The sequence below is a fragment of the Falco biarmicus genome, chromosome 8, assembly GCF_023638135.1.
Source record: "Falco biarmicus isolate bFalBia1 chromosome 8, bFalBia1.pri, whole genome shotgun sequence".
NCBI lineage: Eukaryota > Metazoa > Chordata > Aves > Falconiformes > Falconidae > Falco > Falco biarmicus.
Window position 1 is genome coordinate 7,917,511 of NC_079295.1, and position 20,408 is coordinate 7,937,918.

A 20,408-nucleotide genomic window follows, 5' to 3' on the forward strand; every position below is an offset into this window, starting at 1 on the left:
TGGTTGCTGTAGAAAGTCTGTGATGGAGGAGGAACCACCAAGCAGCGTTACTCCTGCGTACCAGAACTTGCCACCCAACTGGCTTGATCATGGCAGGGGGGCACCGCTGTCCCTGGGGCCAGACCCCTCCCATTCGTCTCTGCCTGATGCTCCTAATCACTATCACTAGCCAAAAAAAAATGCCGAAAAGGGAAAACTGCCTGGAGGGGAAAACCCCCACCTTGCCAGGATGAGCACACGCTCCCTGCACATCTGAACACACACTGTGCCACGTACACACAACCAAGAGCCTCAGTGGCCCAAAATAGCACCTGAACACACAAGTAACCTGCAAAAGCAGCCAAAAAAAAAAAAAAAAATCAGTTTTCAGTCCATTCCTGGGCACACAACAAAGTCAAGTCTGTGGGACCCAGGGTGACATAAAATAAGGCTAACCCATGCAACCTCTGCTTCGCAAGTCATAAATCTGGAGTGGAATTTCTCTCCCTTTTCTTCTTGGTAAGCTTTTCCCTTCTGTGGCTGTCAGATGCAATTCGAGGCCAGGCTGCCATCATCTCAGGTTGGGATTTGGGTAGGAGGGGGAGGGAGCTAATCCTTTTTTCATCACATTAAATTAAACTATAAACTATACCTTTTAATTCCTTTTAATTAAATTTCTCACTGGAAAACGGAAATGTTGTTTTTTAGTATTTTTTCACAAAACACGGCAGGAAGCATTTTGGAAGAGGCGTGCCTCGGTGTCTCAGGCAGCTATCCGGGTGTCCTGGGACATGCCTGGGGCTCTCCGAGGGCTGGCGATCACAGCTGGCAGCTCCCGAGCCCATCACACCAGACTGACTCACCTCCACACGTGCAGAGTCTGGGAAGAGGGGAGAGTGCAAATTCAGCCGAGGCGGGGTTCAGCCGTCTAAGATCTGTGGAGTCCCAGCGCCAGCCCACCCCCTCAGACTTTCCCGGAGGATGCATTCCTAAAAACCCTTGAAACACCCAAGCAGCCCTGCAGTTGCTGGGCTTTTTGCAGCCATGGTCCTGCCCTCCTCTTCGGCAACTGCTGCAGTGGTTGCCTCCTCAGTGGATGGATCCAAACTGCTTTGAGAGAAAAAAAAAAAATAAATATATATCTATCACTGGAGCTATTTAGTTTTTAAAGCAAAGCTGTTTGAGAGCCCAGTTTCAAATTAGCTTTCAATGGGCTGCATCCCCTAAATCACGTAGGGGCTGGCTGGCTTACAAATGCCCGGCTTTTCTCTACCAACACAGAAATATAGCTAGAGCTCTGCAATTCTAAAGCATTTAAAAGTAATTGGCATTTTCCCCTTATGTTCCAAGATGTGCTCATGAGAAGTAACCCAATAGGCAAGAGACTGTCTCCGTGGCCTCTAAATTATTCTGGCTTCATGAAGGAAGAAATCGAATACAGCAAATTGCAGCGAGGAGTCAGTTGAAAGCAAGGGCAGGCCATGAAGGAAGCAATGCGTCCCTCTCCCAGCCCTCCTGGCTTAGAGAGCAGGAGTTTCCATCTGCTATTCAGATCCCCAGCAGCACAGCGACCCCGTGTCACTGAGCCAGAGCAGAGGGGGCTACAGCGAGACCAGGCACCAGCTCAGCCATGCGGAGAAACCTGTATCTGACTCAAGGCCATACGCATCACAGCTGTTGTTGGACACCCTGTATGTCCTGGGTTGCATACACGTGATCAGGAATTTCAGATCTCAAGGCAAAAACAGTGACGCTGGTGTTCCTTTTGCCCAGGCAGGTGAGGATAGTGAGATGTGAACTGCGGTAGAACTGTCTTCCCAGGCCAGCAGGCAACCTGGAGCCACAGCTGGGGAAGAGACAAACCACACGGCATTTGCCTCCGAGGCTGAAACACAAAACGCTCCAGTACCAGCTCTGGGAAGAGCTGCTCGTTTGCCATACTGTTAATGCCCCATCTACATAGCTTCAAGCAGGACCACGTCCCATCAGGACCAAACCACGAGTGAGCTCTGCTCCTGAGCGAGCTGGTTGTATTAGGGAAGCTGTCTCCACCTGGAGGGTACCAGCAGAGAGTGAGAATTTGGGGGAGAAGGGGTGTGCAGAGCCCACCACCCCAGAGCATCTGCCTTTGTGCTGGCTGAGGAACCCTGGCAGATAGCCTCCATGAGATGGGAAGAGACACCTGATCTCGTAGCTAAGGGTCGGAGACTGAAGGACTCGAACTCATCGGGTGGTTGAAACACATCTCACAACTATCAGACACTGGCAAAGTAAACAGCCCTACCTGAGCTGTCTTGCCCAAGGCTCCCCTTGCAGACACCGCAGAGAAATGGGCTTTTCCAGGGAGCCCTATTTTTGAGCTCAGCCTGACAATGAGGTGAATTGAAGAATGCTCAAGAAATGGGCTGAGTCTAGCTCAGATGGCCAGTGTATTTAGACTCTAGACACTTGTCACTGATGTCTCCGGAACTGAGGGACGAGGTCCCAGGTGAGCAGGAGATCCCTCGCAACCACAGCTGGATCCTCTGGTACCTAAGCTCCGTCCAAGTCCCATTTCACACACACCTTCAGGCTTCCTTTCCCTCTTCCTTTCCTAAGCCTCTCCCATTCCCACCCTAGGGAACGGTCTCCAACACCCAGAGCACCCACCGATGTCCTCAGATGGAGACCTCTGAGCTCACCTCACCCTCCCCTTCAGCCTCCTCTGCCCCTGGACCCGAGTCCTGATCTGGGGAGGTCCCATCACCCCACCGGTGTCCCTCGCTAGCTAACCACCGTCTTTTGGGATCCTGCCAACAGCTCTACCTTTCCAGCTAAGAAATACTCCCCGGCCCCACCCCAGAGGGGCTGGCAGCCATCTCCCGACCTGCACAGGAGAGGAATGTCAGGCACGTTGTGAAATACTAGTCCTGCTTCCCGGCACCGTCAGGCTCCGTTAGCGCCAGCGGAGCCCGACAATGGCAGGGTTTTCAACCCCAAACCACCGCGCTAGCAAAGCTTCCTGTGCTAACGAACCACCCACAAGCTGAAACACAAGCCCAAGGCACAGGCAAGGCATCGCGTGCAAGAGAGACGCAGGCAGACGTGCACACACATTCTTCTCCATCCGTTTTCCCTTCCTGAGGCAGAGCTGCTTATTTGCTTTTTCCATGCTGCATCTTTAACCTGCCTTTAAAAATTAAAGCAAGCCTCAGCTCCGAGGCACTAGCCTTGGTCCATCATACTGGAAAACGAAGCAAACCTAGATGGAGAGCCAGCTGAGACCGCGGGAGACATCGGACAGGCTATCAAACCCTAACACTAACCAATTCTTGTTTAAAGTCGTATTTGATGCAGAAAGCATAAGAAAACAGGTGCATAAAGATGCAAGAAGCCATCCCTAAGGTCTCACAGGAACCAAATCAGTGCCTCCAAGCCCTAGGTTTATATGAGCCTGAGGCTTTCCACCCTGACTCAGGGGACAGTCACTTGTAACGCAAGGACACAGGAATGCACGGGTCACACCACCACACAAAGAGCACGCAGCACCCATCAGCAGAGGGACGACAGGGAGACGGGGTCTGGCGAAGGGAACTTTGTGAAACTGAGTAGCAGAGGGAAAGGAAAAAGTCACGATTTAAATCCTAACTCAGGGCAGAGCCGAAATCACTTCATGTCCCCGGAGAACCCCTGGAACTCCCTGCTGCTGGTCTCCTCTCACTGCTTGCCTGCAGCCCCCTGCTCCAGCAGCACTGCAGCTCTGGCCTGTGGATGCAGGAGGGGCATGGAAGAGGCACCGAGGGGGTGACATAGGCTGGGGGACTGGTAACAAATCCGTCTCTTGCTTTTAAAGGGTGGCTTCTAGAAGTGCCAACAGAAGCACCAGGGGCTCACAGGGTCAAAACCAGTGCAAGCAGGGGCCTGAGCAATCCAACCAAACCCTGTATTGTTCGATGCAAGTATTTAAAGGGAGGAGGGAGGGAGTACCGAAACCACTCTGAAGTTATATATTGACCATGCAGGCTTTCACCATCAGTTCTGGGCTCTGGAGATTCCAGCAGACATCCAGAACCGCTTTTCCTCCATGTGATGAGACCTGGGATGTGGTGGACAGGCTTCAACCCTGGGTAAGAAACACAGGCGCCGTCCTGCCTCTCTGGACCCTAATCAGAATATTGCTTCACCATTTAAGTTCAGACATTAAAATAAAAAAATTGAAGTGGCAGTTCAAACAAACAGCATAGTGTCATGTCCTGTTAAGAACTGATCAGAAAATTTCTCCTATACCTTCACAAGTCCCCTGCTTCCTCTCCACACCCACCAAAATCCCACGCAACAAAGCATCCTGCCCTTTAAAATGTCTGTATTTAACATATTTGGTGATGATCCATTTGGTGGGTTTTTGAAGGTCCAGACACCAGCAAAAGAAAAATAAAACCCCCACAGATTGCCAATCTCGGGAAGAAAAATGAGGACGCTAGCACTTCGTACTGCAACAACTCCCCAAACAACGTGGGAAGAGATGTGCTGGCACCTTATAAAAATCTTGAGAGAACAGCCTTGCAGTGGACTAAAGCCTTCTGCGCTCAGTGCAGTGTCATATAGTTGTGTCTACGCTAATACGCTTTGCAGATTTAGGAGTAAGTAAAGCTGGACCCTAATGTGCAGTACATTCAAGAGGTCATTAGGAAAACAGTACAGACGGCTGCAGTTAACTAAAAAAAAAAAAACCAAAACAGTGGAATTATTCACATACAAAAAGTTACAGGAACATGCATTTGGGAGGAAACAGGTACTTAAATTAATCCTTTCCAAATGAACATATGCAATAAAAATGGAATTAACACCTGCGCAGATAAAATACTTCAGCTCCCTTACATGGTGATGCTTGTGCTGCATTTTCTGTTGTTTCTAATAAGATTCCCGATAGCTCTGAAAACATGACGTAATCTCTGCAATGATGCAAAGAACTGCAGGTTACACAAGGCTTTACTTCTTGATCCTGTGGCATTGTTTTGTAGATAATTTTCCCCGTTAATAACAAACTGGATTCAGGAACCGTCTGGATCTGCAGGGGTTTGGAACATTTTTTTAAGGGGGCAAAAGACGCATCTAATACCCATTTTCCGTGACAGCATGTTCAAAAGTAACCTCAGCGGAAATGAAGACAAGGAGATGTAGAGAGACACAGCTCGGAAACTGCGCCACAGGCTGGGGAGAAGAGGGCTGTGAAGACCCGGAGAGCGAGTAACGGCTGCTCACATCTAAACAAACAAGTTCTTTTTAATAGCTCAGCAACTTGAGCATTCAACTGAACATCATTTTATCCTGGGTAATATCAACATCTAAAGATCAATGCAATAATAGGATTTTACATAATTTTTAGCCTTCTGGTCCCTAAATATTTTAAAACTAAGCAAGGCATATCTTAGTTTTCCCCGCTATTTTGTTTTTATTTGGTAGGAATGTCAGTCAGGTGTCAGTCAGTCCCAAGGCTTTTTTGTTTTTAATTCTTCTTCTCCCCTCTTCTTCACCTTCTTGAAGACAGGTTTATGCTAAGAACCATCCTCCGGATTTTTTCTTCGTTCTTTAAAATATTAGCTTTTACAGCACAGATCTTGTCTTGCTGGTCTTTAATCAACTGTTCCAGTTCAGCCAGATCAGCTTTTAACGGTTCTACAGCACTGTCTGTGATGCTGAAAGAGACACAAGGAGTGTAATGTTATTGGAAACATTACGCTGCTTCAGGCTACTTAAGCCTCCAAGAAAGTACATTCAATACCTGAAAGTCTGCAAAGTATTTAAGTTGTGCCCACCCTTCCTGAAAGAAGGTTTTGAATAAGAAGCACAAAGGCAAAGCTAACACCACGAACAGAGAAGAATATTGTTCGAGAGAGATCACCCACAATTCGGCACTAAACCCTCACTTCTTGGCTAACCCAGCTTTCCTGCTAAAACTCTTTGCAGTTATTTCACCCCGCACTATGCATACATCAAGCACTTCTTTCATTTTATCCAGCCAAAAGCAGCAACCACCTGGCCCATGGATGAAGCAGCACCTGACTTTATGGGACGGAACACAGCAAGGACCAGAGAAGCCATGGCTGCCCCATCCCTGGCAGTGTTCAAGGCCAGGCTGGATGGGGCTGGGAGCAACCTGGGCTGGTGGAAGGTGGCCCTGCCTGTGGCGGGGGGGTGGAACTAGGTCATCTTTTAAGGTCCCTTCCAGCCCAACTATTCTATGATTTTAAGGACACCCACCTTTTACAGGGGCCCGTGGGTCCTACCATGATACACACGGTAACAGCCATCCCTCTGGGCCTCACCACAAGAGCTTAAATGAGAGAAGCACACGTGGCAGAGAGGAACAAATGCAACTGCTGTGGTGGTTGCTGGCCTGCTACCAGCAGCTTCCTCCAATAAACCAGCAAGCCAGCAGCCAGACACCAACAACCACCAGCAGCATCCAGCTCCAGCAGGTAGACATCTGAGAAGAGGCAAGGTATATGAAAACTGACCCATCGCTAGACGCTGACAAGGGCAGGCAATCCCACACTAATAGGAAATTTAATAAATCCTATGCTAATAAACCACAAGTGGGCTGATGCTTCTTAAGTGAATAGGGCTGTTCGGCTTTAAAACAAATGTGCCCCCTTCTGTGATGCTTTGCTGATCTGCAGAACACTGAACAGCCAGGGAAGCGACAGACTGAGCTAGCCTGCTGTCACTCTGAATTACCCAGTCACTTTGAGGACTCATTAGCTGAAGTCCACATCTCAATATCATTTAGTTTTCCCCTCCTTTCTACCACATTAGCATAAATCACAAAAAACATCACTAGAAATTGCACTAACATTTCCCCAATGGAAATTAAATTGTCTTTCACAGAAGCAAAGAAAACAAAGATGTGCATCCAAATTCCAGTACATATGGGAAGCATTGTCATCTTCATGTCTGATACTCTGTAATTCTTTCCTGAAGGATTGGACATGCCCTAGCACTACACCCACCTGATTAGGACCACATACGAACCCTTGTGAAGGGCAGGGATACGCTATGGCAGCCTGAGCTCGTGAAACGGAACCAAGCGGCTCTGCCGAGGGGACACTAGCCTGCCTGCAGTGTCACACAAAACAGCTAGCCGCTGTAAAGCTCGGTTTGACAAAAATCTGCCAACAAAATCAGCTGGGCAGTTCTTTCTTCTCACTCCCCCTGTCTTTCTGCACCACTGCCAAGGAGACAGCCTTAGTAAGCTCTGCCTGGAGCTCAGGGGACACACGGAGCCAGCGGATCATGTACAGTCACTGTGCTGGGAAACCAGCCGAAGTGTAAATGACTTGTTTGGCAAGGCCAAAGTGGATCCCCTGAGTAAGCACATGCCCAGGGAAAGGCCCGAGACTCGCTCCCTGTCACTAGGTGCAGCACAAAGGAGAGCGATGCAATACCTCAGTTCCTCCAACCACAAGATACAGCCCAACAACTGTTCCCTTTCTCTTTGCAGGGGTGCTGCATTGTGAGGCCAACCAGACTTTTGAAGCCTGTCAAGGTTTTGGGATAGAAGGTGCTATATAAGTGCAAGGAATTAACATCGTTACACTTTATGTACAAACCAAAGCCCCGATTCCCACCCTAGCCAGTGGACTGGTCAGAAACTTACAGCTGCTGGCTATTTAACACATTGCTACCTACCAAGATAGGACTTAGCTAAGAACACCGCCCATACTTGCTTCTGCATGAATGAAGCACATGGACTGAGGGAACAGCAGGTCTGCCTAGGCTGACTGCGAATCCAGGAGGATCAATACCCAGTTCACGTTTAAGATCAGAGACACACAACTGGAAGTGACGTTCTGTTTCCAAGGAGCATAAACACACGTTGGTGAGACAAGTAAGGCCAAAGAAACTGCTTCTAGGCTTGACCTCCTTGTTTCTATTGCGCATGTCACCTTTGCTCTCCTGGCTTTCCAATGTTGTTTTTTTAACCTTGCACAGACGACAGCTGTTATTAAACACCACTGCAGAACACACTGAATTCAATGGCACAAAGAGAGCAGGTTGAGCTTTAGGAATCCACTCCTAGACCTGATTCAACATCTACTTTGTTTACTAAGCTCTTCCCCCATTGCTCCCTATATATTTGCGAAAAGAATGAAACAAATCAAACCCTCTCATATCACACAAACACTCGCATCTCCGCTGTCATGTACATCATGTGAAATTGAGCTGGAAAGACCTTAAGATTTTAACACTTTAAAAAAAAAAAAAACCAGACTGCAAAAAAAAAAAATCCCCAAACCACAAAAATGACTGATGATGAATCTGCTTTGAAAAATGAGTAAAACTCTCCTCTCTCCTGAATTCAGAAATCCGTCTCGAGATACCAACCAAACTTTCCCTGAGTACACTCACCTTTGCTCTTTCTGTAGAGCTTCTGCATGCTCTCTGTTCTCGTGCCGCCACATCTGCAACTCGTTCTTCATGGCATCCATGTCTTCTTGAATGTAATCCATGATCCTGCCAAGCGTAAGGGCACTCTGGCACAGAGTCTGAATAGAGACCTGAAACTTCTCAATTTCTTTGGCTACCAAGTCTCTCTCTTTCTTCCTAGCTGCTTCCGATACAAAGGGCTTCTCCTAATAGGAAGGATGAATAAGAAGGAAAGCATCAAAACTAGGGAAAACGGTTGTTGTTCATGAGATACTGAACAAAGAATGCTTTGGAGACTAACTGTGAAGCAACGGGAGAAGTGTTTATGACAGTCTGCAACAAAAGAGAAGAAACGAAGCAACAGCCTAGACACAGATGAGCAGACAGCATGCCATACGCAAGTCACCGCTGCTGCAAAACTGTGCAATAGCATCAGCGCTGTTGAATTGCTTGTCAGGTCACAAGTGCACAAAAGGAAAATTAGTATTTGATCCCATAAATGATCTCACTGATGTTGTCATTCTCAACATGGTCTTTCGCAAAGCGGTGGGTGTATCAGGGGGGAAGCCTCTTTTACATTCAGTCATGGTTTACTTCAACCTATTTCTATATATTGAAAGGGAAATTTCTGTGGCTTAACATGGCATCATTAAACAGAAGCTCAACAGACGCATAATAAGCAACAACACTTTTGCTATCAATCTGCCGCTGCCACTGGCTGCCGCCGCGTTCGCTGTGCAAATCACACACCAATCCGTCACCGCGACACGCCACAGCCCTGCAGCAGGACACGGTGGATTGGCATTTACTCAGTAATGCTGCAAGTCACAATGCGTAACGATGATGTCACGTTAAACTCTGGAGGAAGATGATGATAATCCAAAAGGCAGTAATTTGGAGAAGCAGCACCTCCGCTCACCATGTTATAGGCTACTGCACCATAAACATCCATCGGACTTGCTTGCCACAGTGTTTTGCTGCTATTTGGGAGCCACGGTGGATGCTGCAGGGCACAGCCTCCTCCTAGTTCTCATCAGTCCTTTCAAGATGCTTCTCTCCCTCCACTGTATCTGGATTTCCAGCTCCTAATGCTGGTCCTAATAATAGCACTTCATGCTGCACAGCTAAAATAGACGGTGGTTATTCCGTGCCTTGTACTTCTGTTAACAGTGGTTGTAAAATCATGCAGGCTGCAGATGTGGCCTCAATAAACTCCACTACTCAAAAATAATTTGGTCTTGTGCACACTTCCCTCATGTGCAGCCAGCAGAGTCTCTGTGGTCAATCTCCTGAAGCCTTCAAGCTTACTGCAAGTTAAATACAGAGAAACTGTTTGCTAAAGCGCAAAGTCATGGGGAGCAAGAGGATGCCATAAAAATAGCAAAGTGATGCCACATAACTAACACACTGCAATAATCTCATTCCAGAAAAGCCTTCCCTGAAAACAACAATCATCATAAAAGAAAAGTCCACTGGATTTTTTTCTCCGTCATCAAGAAAAAACAAGCTACAAGACCCCTACAGGTCAACTTCCCCACCTGAGTTTTTCTTTAAGACACACAAAGTTTTAAGTAAAATTTATTTAAAGTCATTTTGGTCATTTAATGTATGCCGGAAAACTAGGAAGGTCTTTCTCTACCACCCCAACCGCAGGATCAACCAATTCCGAAGCAGGGCTCCTCGCGGCTCAGCAAACACAGAGGTGGCAGTGTGCTTCCCTCGCGCTGGGACACCACATCTACCACGCTGTCCCCTCCTGCCCCCTTGGCCTGTCTTCCTGTGTGAGCTGCGGGCTGTTTGTTCAGCTGCGCTTGGAGGCAGCAGGGACTACTGCCAAACACATTTCAGCAGCCCTCGGCTTGCTGATGAACTCAGAGATATATATTATATATTTTAGAAAAATACTTCTAAAAGATTTGAAGGCTGAGATTTACTTACCTCCAATGCTTGTGTTTTACCACACACGCGGTGCATGAAAACTGTGGGACTTCTGAGTTTACTGCCATTTTATAATGTTCAAGTCGTTTAATTAGGACCTGGGCTGAAGTGGCAAATGCTGCTGAACTTGTGACCTTTGCTTCCTAAGTCAGTTCACGAGTGCTGGCTAAACTGTTAAAAATAACACTCATCTTAATTCCTTCTCACTCGACCCATACCTCCCTCACAGAAGCAGGTGTTTCATTATACTACATCACAGAAAACACATCACTTAGATGCTTTCTGGAGCCATCCATGTGTTTGCTATCCTTTACGACGCAAAGATGAAAGCGCTGCTTCTTGACCCATTTTGTCCCCCGAGAGCGGGTGAGCACCCCCGTTCCGAGCACAGCTGCTTAGGGTTGAGCAGATCTTCTCCCCTGGGTCTCCTCCTTGGCCAGCGTCTGAGCACTGTGGCCAACCAAGTTCCCATCAGTGTTGTCCAGCCTCTCTCCCTGTTGATCTTGCAGCTCCCTGGAGAAGGGGCAGCCAGGGCAACGCTTCCTAAAGGCACAGATCACAGGACAGGGGCCTGGCACACCATCCGTGTACCAGGGCTCAGCACACATCTCAGGCCGACAGGAGTTTCTCTCCTGGAAATATTTTTTTGCCCCACCGTCTCGCTGCAGCTAGTAAAGATGTATGAGCAGATCTGCACTCTCACAGGGTTCCAAAACTCTTTGCCCTCTATCCTAACTCTGTTTTCCTAGTCCTTGCTACGTGCTGCGCTCCACCAAAGCCATAGGGAAAGCTTAATGCCTGGCACCAGGCATTGCTGGGTAATTGGGAAGTTAGCTGTATGAAGACAATCACTTTCAGTTCGGCAGCAGAGCAGAGCTGTGTCAGATCCAACAGCTTCCCAAGGAGAAGTCCCACGGCCTTGCCTTTCCTCTCCTCCCGAGTGCGCCAAACCTTTACCGCTTTCCTCCCTGCCACCCATTTTAAGAAGCCACAGCCAAGAGAGAAGGAATTTGTTTCAAATACGGCTATCTCAGAAGCAAGAAGACTCAGCCAGTCCATCATCTGAGGATACAGCTGTGTGTGTGAAAACTTGAGGAATGCTTCGTTTTTGTTTTCCAAATACTGCGTTCAATGTTTTACGTTCTCTGGTGTGACCTCCCTGATACACAGACAGTCCAAGCAGCTACACTTCTCAACACCAGCAAGTATGGTATGAAAACAAAAAATAAAAAAGCGAAAAACCCACAATTCAGTAAACAAGCAAACCAGAACTGTATGCTATAAAACACAGATCCAACTAACAATTTGAAATATTCCATGCTAAAATACACAGCTGCTCAAAAAGCTGAAGTTGAAATAAACCACTGCTGAATATTTTCTATGAACTGGGAAGATGTCCTTAGAGTGCATTAGTAAATATTAAAAAATAATTTTAGTGTCCCTGTAACTCCAGCATACTCTTTGTGTAGTTGAATTGTTCAAAACTCATATGAAAAGGACAAAAATATTGTCCCATCCAAAATAATTTCAAGTACTGAAACGACTACCACGAAAAATCTATTAAATTCTGCTTGGAATTAGAACAGGTACATCAATAGGCTTGTTAAAAAAAAACCCTCTGTCTTTCAAACACAATGTGTGATATTGAAGTGGTGTAAGAACACGCAGTTTTTTAGTGTTAAGTCTCTAAAGGAGAAGCACTTAAATGTCAAGTTCCCGATAAAAATGTCCCAACATCTGAAGGTGCAGTAGCTCAGCTGGCACAGGTTGTCCCTCCTCACACGAGTTAAAAAATAACCGTCAATTTTTCTTCTTTCATTTCACCAACACTTACACTACCAAGATGCCACGTTACATTTTCCTGCAGCCTACAGAAAGCTGAGCTCAGGACAGAGAATTATCACCATAAAACACTCAAGCTTTGCCAGCTGATTATTGTTGATTATAATTGTTGATTAGAAGCAATTATGAAGGGTGAAAAAAGCCATACTGTCTGTTCTCAGTTTCATACTTACAGTTATGGGTTAAAATCTACATGGGACGCTCTTTAAATCACTAAGAATTATGGCAGATGGTTTATTACAACAGGCAACGTGGGTGGTAAGAGTCCTGAATGCCACCTTTGCTCATTTTGCACAAACATGTAACAGGATATATTCAGTTTTAAGAAAAATGCCAGAATCAGAATTGTTCCAGTCTATTTAATTAGGCCATACACCTCAATGAACTCTCCTTTCACAAAAGCCCAAGAATCAATAAATTATCCCCATATAAAAGACTCTATCACTTCTGTAGGCCCAACACGCTTCCTTCATGTTTTTCATAAGGCACCAAGATAAATGTTTATTTTGGATTCCTGGGAAAAAGTCTGCCTTTCCCATTACCTCAACGTGAACAGAACACAATGTGGACTCGGATGCAGGGACCTGAGAAATTAAAAAGCAGGAATTTTCTTTTTCATCAATAAAGGGGAAATTATCAACAGGGCACCAGAAACCACCAGAATTTACTTGTGTTTCATTTACCCTCACTAAAGCAATTAGTATAAATATTGCAGTGTGCACAGCTCCATAAAAATGGATCACTTGCAACACATCCATTTCTGATAGCCGGGCTGTTGAGGGCATTTGCAGTACCCAACATCTACTAAGCTAAAAAGGCGATACGAATTCCCCCACCACCACCACCATTTGAAATTTATTTCTAGAAACAGTATTTGCTTACTTTTATAGTTTCTCCTTTCTTTCAATTTTTTTTAATTAACAGTTTTTAAATGTGAATCAAATTATAACAAACATCCATCAAGCACTTAATAGTTTCTACAGCCCCTTTTAACTATTGTATTATGTCCCGTTACGAAAACAGACCCAAGTAATCATAGTTTTATTGAGCTATACCATTTCCCCCCTACCTCTTTCTATAGGACAGGACAGAAACTTCATTTTGGACAAATAATTTTGATACATTCAATGCAAAAACAACAAGGTGGGGTTTTTTTATTGTACAAAATATTTTTTGATCATAAAGGGTGTTTTCTTTTCCTGGTTTTTACAGAGTCTGCATTTTAAGTAGATTGTAACTATCCACTAGGGATCACCATAAGAAACTCTTTCACAGAAACACAGGGAAAACAGTAATGTTAAATCATTTCAAATGAACAGGATGCTTTTTCTGCTTATGCCAGGTACCGAGTTCAGTAACAGGCCAAGGAATAGGAGACATAATGTTCTTTACCATTAGATTTAGCAGTTTGACCTGCCTCTCAGTTCCAAGGCACCAAAAGAAAATAAAAGGATAGCTCTTTAAAGGATGCAAATTTGTTTGTTTGTTTTTTGTTGTTGTTGGTTGGTTTTTTTTTTTAGGGTGGTGGTGGTTCCCCCTGCCCCCCGTCCCGTTCACATTTGATACCTCTAACAAGAGCTGCACTTTTCACACGTACATAAACACCCCAGCTCAGCCCCCAGAGCCAGTCTGCTTTGCTTCACGCTCAGCCTGTGCTGGGGAGAAGGCAGTTCATAAAACCTTATGTGTTTGGTGCAGCATTCAGCACGCTAAGCAGAATCCTATGGGTCTGACCACACACATGCCAAGAGACAACTCTAGCGGTAATTAATGATAGCAGAAAGTATTAATTCAGCCATAATGGCATACTGGGTGCCAGTCCTCCCCAGCTTTCCTCTTCTGCCTCACAGTGCTGAAACACTCTGGGTCCAGGACCATGTCCTGTTGAAAAAGCAGCTTCTTTCCTGTTCAAAAAGCATTTGCAATAAATTTGTTCCTTGTGTTAAAACAACTGCCTTCACACCAATGTATACTCCAGCCAAATCCACTGATAAGCTCTTGAAACATATGAAAGTCACCTGTACTGTGTCCTACAACACACCACTGCTACATAGCTGATGCACTGCATCCTCTCTGAGGGATGGAAATCACAGCTGTCCCACTGCACTTTTATATATCCTTTCTGTTTAACGTATCCATCTGCTGTCTCATGTTGTATTTATACTGCACCCACCGGAGAGAACATTTTGTGCTTTTGTGCACAAAGGCCACAGCAAAGGAGCCATGATACCAGGAATATCACAAGAGTGACAAAAATCCTGTTCCTGTGTTCACAGCTTGTAATGCAATTACTTGGGGGCCACGGTTTTTTTTTTCTGAGAGTCGGCAGTAGCATAACAAGGACACTCAAGCATACACTCATTCAATTTAAGCTCCTGTGGTGCTTGTCCGCTGGGTACAGTTCTGATTTTCCGGGAATTGCATGCTTGCAGCAAAACTTTGTCACTGCAGCTTTATTCGGATGACTGCATTAACGTCACATCGCCATGAACAGAGCTGTCACACAAAGGTGAAAGCCCTTCTGCAGGTAACTCCTACTAAATTTTACTGTCAGCATTTCTCATGACATACTACGCTGGCAGGATGCTGAGAAGCTGTGGTCTTGGGTGGTGAGCCCTTCAAAATACTTAAATGGTGGGATATATGAATACATCTGGTTAACGTGACATGTTAACTAATTGCATTGACTGGAGGAGATACCCAATGTCATGCAGCTGATGGATTAATACAAAAATCAATGACCTGAAGAACTTTAAACAAAATCAGCAATGATTGTATTTGTTCTAAGCTTACAAGTACATACTTAATTTATCACATTTGTAATTAAATTTAATATTACCCAGGTGCTAAGCTATTTAATATCACTTGTTCCTTGCAGAAACCTCAAAGCTGCTGCTTTTCTGAAGCTCGTGAACTGTATTTGGTAGTGCAAAGATGGGAATTCTGCAATCCCACTTGCTTAAACTATTTAATAACCTGCCTACATTTTCCACACATCAAATAAATGAAGTGGAATACAAAATGTAACATCTGTTTCTTTCTCTGTTTAACATTAGAGAGTTAGATTCTAAACAAATACATTTAGGAAGTCTTTTTAGGAATTTGTTAGGCTGAACAGAACTAATCAAGGCAGCAAAAATGCTGTGTATTTCCAGAGTGACCTCTTTGTTTGACCTGAAAATTGTGTATATTATTTTAAGTTTCTGCACATGCAAAACCTACATGATGAAAGTCCCAGTCTTCTTTCCTTTTCTCCTTTTCTTTATTAAAACTTCTTAAAAAGCAAATGCATGTTTGGGAGACACAGCACATAAAAGGTTTCAGAGGAATGCTTTTAACACAAATAAATGCTCCTCGGCAATCAGAAGTTAGAAGTAAAGGTGTGAAACATCCCCAAGAGTTCACCAGCGTTACATCTGGACTAAGTATTAATTCTAAACAACTTCACCTAATTTCTAGTTGATTAATCCACAATAAATCAGCTAGATCCATTGATCATTTTCTTGCTGAATACTGGACTTACTAAAGTACTACCCAAAAGTTCTAGCACTTAAGAGTACAAACGTATTTTTTTCTCCCTTCGTTTTCCCAACTGGCAGAAGAACAAGGCTTAATAACGACTAATGAATATAACTGGGAAAATATTTCATTTACTTTTTATGTCTTAAATAGTTCAACGAAACAATGGAAGATGAACATTCTTACTGATGGACACAAGGATAACCATCATTTCATCAGACATAATTTCCCAAAGCAAGTACCTTTTCAAATTTTCACTGGACTTCTGGTTACCTTACTCCAAAATACAGAAGTACAATTACATTTTACTCTCAATGCCTAATACGTTTTGGAATACAGTTGCATACTGATGTAGAAGATATTTCTTCTGGAGAGTTTGATGGAAAACAAATTAAGTAAGAAAACTGACAGTCTGGGGAGAAATGGTCAAATCCCAGACTGATACTGCTTCCCAGCAGACTGCAGAGCTAGACCTGGCACAAAACCCACGGCCATTTGAACACAGCGTGCTGGCCAGAGTTCACTGACCCATTCTTGCAGTCCCATCAACATAACGGGACATGGTTCCCCTTGCCTGCCTAGACCACTTGGCAGGAATAAACCACTTGAAATGCTTCCTTCTTTTTAATTACTTTTGCTGTCTTTCTCCAAAGAGATTTCGCAGACCAGTAACTATTCCTCCCAGAACTGCTGGTCTGCAGTCTCACAAGACAAAATATCTTGCCACTGCCTTCCTCCTGACGTTAGGAACATCCCTCAGATGGCAGGCAAGTTCACAACGCTAGGGTGACATGAGCATGCCAGACCTCCACCTGCCACCCTCCGCATATCTGGTCCCTGAAATATTCCCAGAGACAATGCCACGTTGGAAATGTATTTTTTACTTTTACTGTCTCCTGCATCACAGTGTCTCTATCCCCTAAAATAAATTCCCAGGATTCAGCAATGTCTCCAGCTCATGTTTTCTTAACTACATCTATCAAGTCCCAGTCACCAACTCTGAGCACTTTTAATCATCTTTTCCATTGATTCCCCCCCCCCCCCCCCCCCCGCTGTCAGGAAAACCACACTTCTCCTCTCCGGATTGCAACGACTTCAACAACATAATTTGAAAAGCAGTAGCAGCAAAGAAACCTACTGCAGTAGCAGCCAGCTGCTTGGATATGAGATCAGATGATATTCCAGGAGCTTAGCATTGTATGCAAGTTTTCACGTGATGGACTAGGAAGTCAGCACGTTTTTTTCCAGAATTAGTTGTCTATTATCAGTGCTGCTAACGCAGATCAGTGCTTCAAAAGATCCAACAAAAGACAAACAAGGACTGAATGAATGTTTTAGAGACTGAAAACAGGCGACAGGACTAAATGGTTATTGTAGAAGGACACCATTGTCCACGTGCATTTACAAAAATCTAAGGGGTTAAAAGGGAATAGTTTTAATTGCTCTTATTCAGAACAAAAACCCCAGAAAATTTAGCACCGACACCAGAGGAAGCTTCCCGAGCATGAAACCTATGCAATTTTGTAAACCCTTCCCCACTGTCCCTTTCTATGCCCAGTGCGTAAGCTGACAGGTCACACCACCAACCAGCACAGCCTACAGCGCAATCATGTACCGGTGGAAGACGTTAATAAATGAACTGCTAATGCTGCTCCCAAACTTGGTCTCGAGACTGCTGGTCCAACAGCACCACCTAGTAATAAAACCAGGAACAGGAGCAGCTGGATCGCGCCACCGCACCGGTGCCAGCTCAACACCACTCCAGCAACCAGCTTTAGAGCTACTGCATAAACAGCAATGGCAACTTTTACCCCTTCGTTGCTCCAACCAGTTAGGTAATGACAGAACTTATTCAAAAAGGCACATTTTCACATCAGACGTATTCATTGGCCATAGCCAGCCGTGTTTCGGTGATCAGCACACAGACGCTACGAGCTGCACGTTTATAAGAAACGGTAATTCAGCAAGTTGGATAAAGCTGTAACTACTCATAACCGTTTATGAGCAGGAAACTAAAGGTGCTTTCCTGTTTTAAGGATTCATTTTCTTCATTAACCTCAGCCTCTGCAATACATGAAAGGAGTTTTCTTCCAGGCAAGGAGGCCTGTAGCTCAGACAGTCCCAAACTTCAGGGAGGGAGATACTCCCCCTGGAGTCTGATCTGCCATCCCAACTTTCTCAGTGTGCTGGGGAAGAAATGAAAAGTGGGATGTGTAGCAGCATAACCCGTTACCCCTGGACATGAAAGCATATGGAGGTATCTCTGTTCAAGAAGAGAGAACTGTTGATTTTACCCTCCCAAAATTTAACACCGTGTCCCTTTGTAACCACCTCTACAATCTGCAACAAAAGTTATACAAGTTCTAGGAAGGGCCATTTTTTAAAAACATTCTACTGTCTACCATGGTTTTAGCCCCTCAGCGACCTTTTTTTTTCTGCTGTACACTTTGCTCATAACCTATCATAATATCATTACTCATTCCCAAATTACTATAGCTGATAAAGCCAAAAGAGGCAGTCAAGTGGTCAATGCTTCAGAAATCACTGATTTCCGACAGCTTTTTGAAAGAGCTTGATGCTCTGTGAAAAGCTGCACTCTCTAGGTCTGAGTTGCAGCGTCTTAAAACAGAATGACAAATTATAGATCATTCCTGAAAAAGGAAATTGGTAATAAAAAACTACAATACTGAATGAACATTTAAAAAAAAAAAAATATGATGCAATTGGAATTGAAGATCTAAGAATCCATGAAAAGCACTCGCCTTTCCAAAACATTGCATACCTGCCTGTATTTTTATAACAGCACCCTGCAATGCATTCCTCAGTGCCTCCTCACCAGCGCATCAAACTAGCTTAGTGATTTAGAAACTTTACAAAGGGCCAGTGGATCAGAAAAGCCCATCTAAATGCTCTGCCTTTTGCTGCTTCTTGTAACATGAGCTCTGCAGGGCTGTGAAAAAACAAGACCTCTCCAGCTGTGACAGAAAGACACTGAAACTAGGGGGGTAAACTTTTTGCTTTGGGTTTTTGATCACTGCTAGACCCTTTCTAGACCTTCTGCAAGTGATCAAAACAACAAAAATCAACAAGGAAACCCAGCTACAAGCAAAATTTCTTCCCCACTCCTAACTACTGATTGTGGAAAAAAAATCAAATCAATCAAATCATTTCATAGATTCAGACCTGAATGCTGGGGTAAGCTAGGATGTTACTAGTGAAACAAAATATAGACATACATTACACGGTTAACTGTACCAGAGATCCCTTTTTTTTTTTTTTTAGACAATGATAATGACTGCTGGGCAATAGGATACTGCTCTTCAAATGCCCAGAACACAAGTAAAATTGAAACAATAATGGTGCAGCTGTGCAAACGCACAGCATGTCCTACTACATCTAGGGCAAGGCTGAAATCAGCAGACTTTGTTCTGGAAAACAAAAGAATAGGCTAAAGAAGGCTCCCTGAAAAATTGTACTAAAATACTAAAAAAAAAAAGCCCTTCAAACCACAAAATTTTTGTGAAAGAGCGTACTGTACAGAGAAAGTAACAACACAGAATCACAGAATCATTTAGGGTGGAAAAGACCTTTAAGATCATAAACTCCAACCGTTAACCCAGCACTGCCAAGTCCATCATTCCTTTACCGTCAGAATTAATAGCAGCAGCCACTTCATTGATTTCAAGAGAAAAAAATAGTCTTTCAACATGTCATTCTTCCCTCGCCCTCCCCAAAATTCTACCATGTACTCAGCAAGCCCTTCTGTCGAGCCGGCGCCTTCTGTCCAGCCGCTTTCAGGGTCCCCTAAAGCAAGCATTGAAATCTCATATTAAGGAACTGGCTCAGACAACCTTAAGACATCTGACAGACTAATGGAGAACAAAAGCAGCATAACACATCAAGAAGGAAATCTTGATCATAAATAGAAAAAAAAACCACATTTGAGCCATAGAAAAAGGTCTTGATTAAAATATTTAATAGTCACAGTTCTTTGAAGGCCATTACCATCTTACCCTCTCTGTTGTCTTTGACGATTTCTGTGATGCCTCATAATCTTTCTTCGTTTCTAGGATTCTTTTTACAAGCCCACCTGTTGGAAAATCAGTATAATTCTCAGCATTGGTTGGCACTAAAATGTTGTTTTAAACATTCAGACAATAAAATCAAAACCAACTGCTTAATATTTTTTTTAATGTAAACAATTTTTAGAGCAATATGAACAGCTTTTTATTATGTATTTTAATTATTGAGATAGAAGGTATTTGTTATTCGATCTTTTTTCTCCAACATCCTCTAAACCAAACTGTATCATCAATATCAGTTACTGAACAATTCCTGGTAGAGAACCAGGTCTCTGAGCTGTATTAACACAAAGGCTTTTCCTTTGCACCCCTCTTTGGAAGAATTCAGGAACTGCATGGTAGGTATATAGATAGATATTCCTTTGTGAGGAATTTTTGGATGCAAAGTGTATCTGCCTAAGCCACATCCAGTGCAACCATAATGGAGGCCCCTGAATCAGTGATCTGAGGTCACAAGTAAGCATAAATGCCGTTGAGAACTGGTCCATCAATTTTTCTAAAAGCTTTTCTATAACTTGCCTTGAACAGCCAATCCCATCTCATGTGTCAAAGCTGACAAGCTGTACCTGACACTGTAAGAAACTTTAATTTATGAGTTTTATGCAGAATTTTAAATCCTGCTGACATTAAAGATTTATAGAA

The 20,408-nt window shown here is 44.1% G+C and overlaps 1 protein-coding gene across 3 annotated transcripts in view; it reads right to left on the reverse strand.

Annotated features, from left to right (window-relative positions):
- Positions 1-5,264: 5,264 nt before the first annotated feature.
- Positions 5,265-20,408, reverse strand: part of TRAF3IP1 (TRAF3 interacting protein 1) — a 45,534-nt gene continuing 30,390 nt past the window's right edge. For all 3 annotated transcript variants that reach the window (XM_056349853.1, XM_056349852.1, XM_056349854.1), the window contains 3 exons: positions 19,698-19,774; positions 8,368-8,591; positions 5,265-5,654 (listed from right to left, as the gene is read on the reverse strand). In XM_056349853.1, the coding sequence (XP_056205828.1) occupies positions 5,489-5,654; positions 8,368-8,591; positions 19,698-19,774 (467 nt within the window). In that variant the 3' untranslated portion in view covers positions 5,265-5,488. The remainder of the gene's footprint in view (positions 5,655-8,367; positions 8,592-19,697; positions 19,775-20,408) is intronic.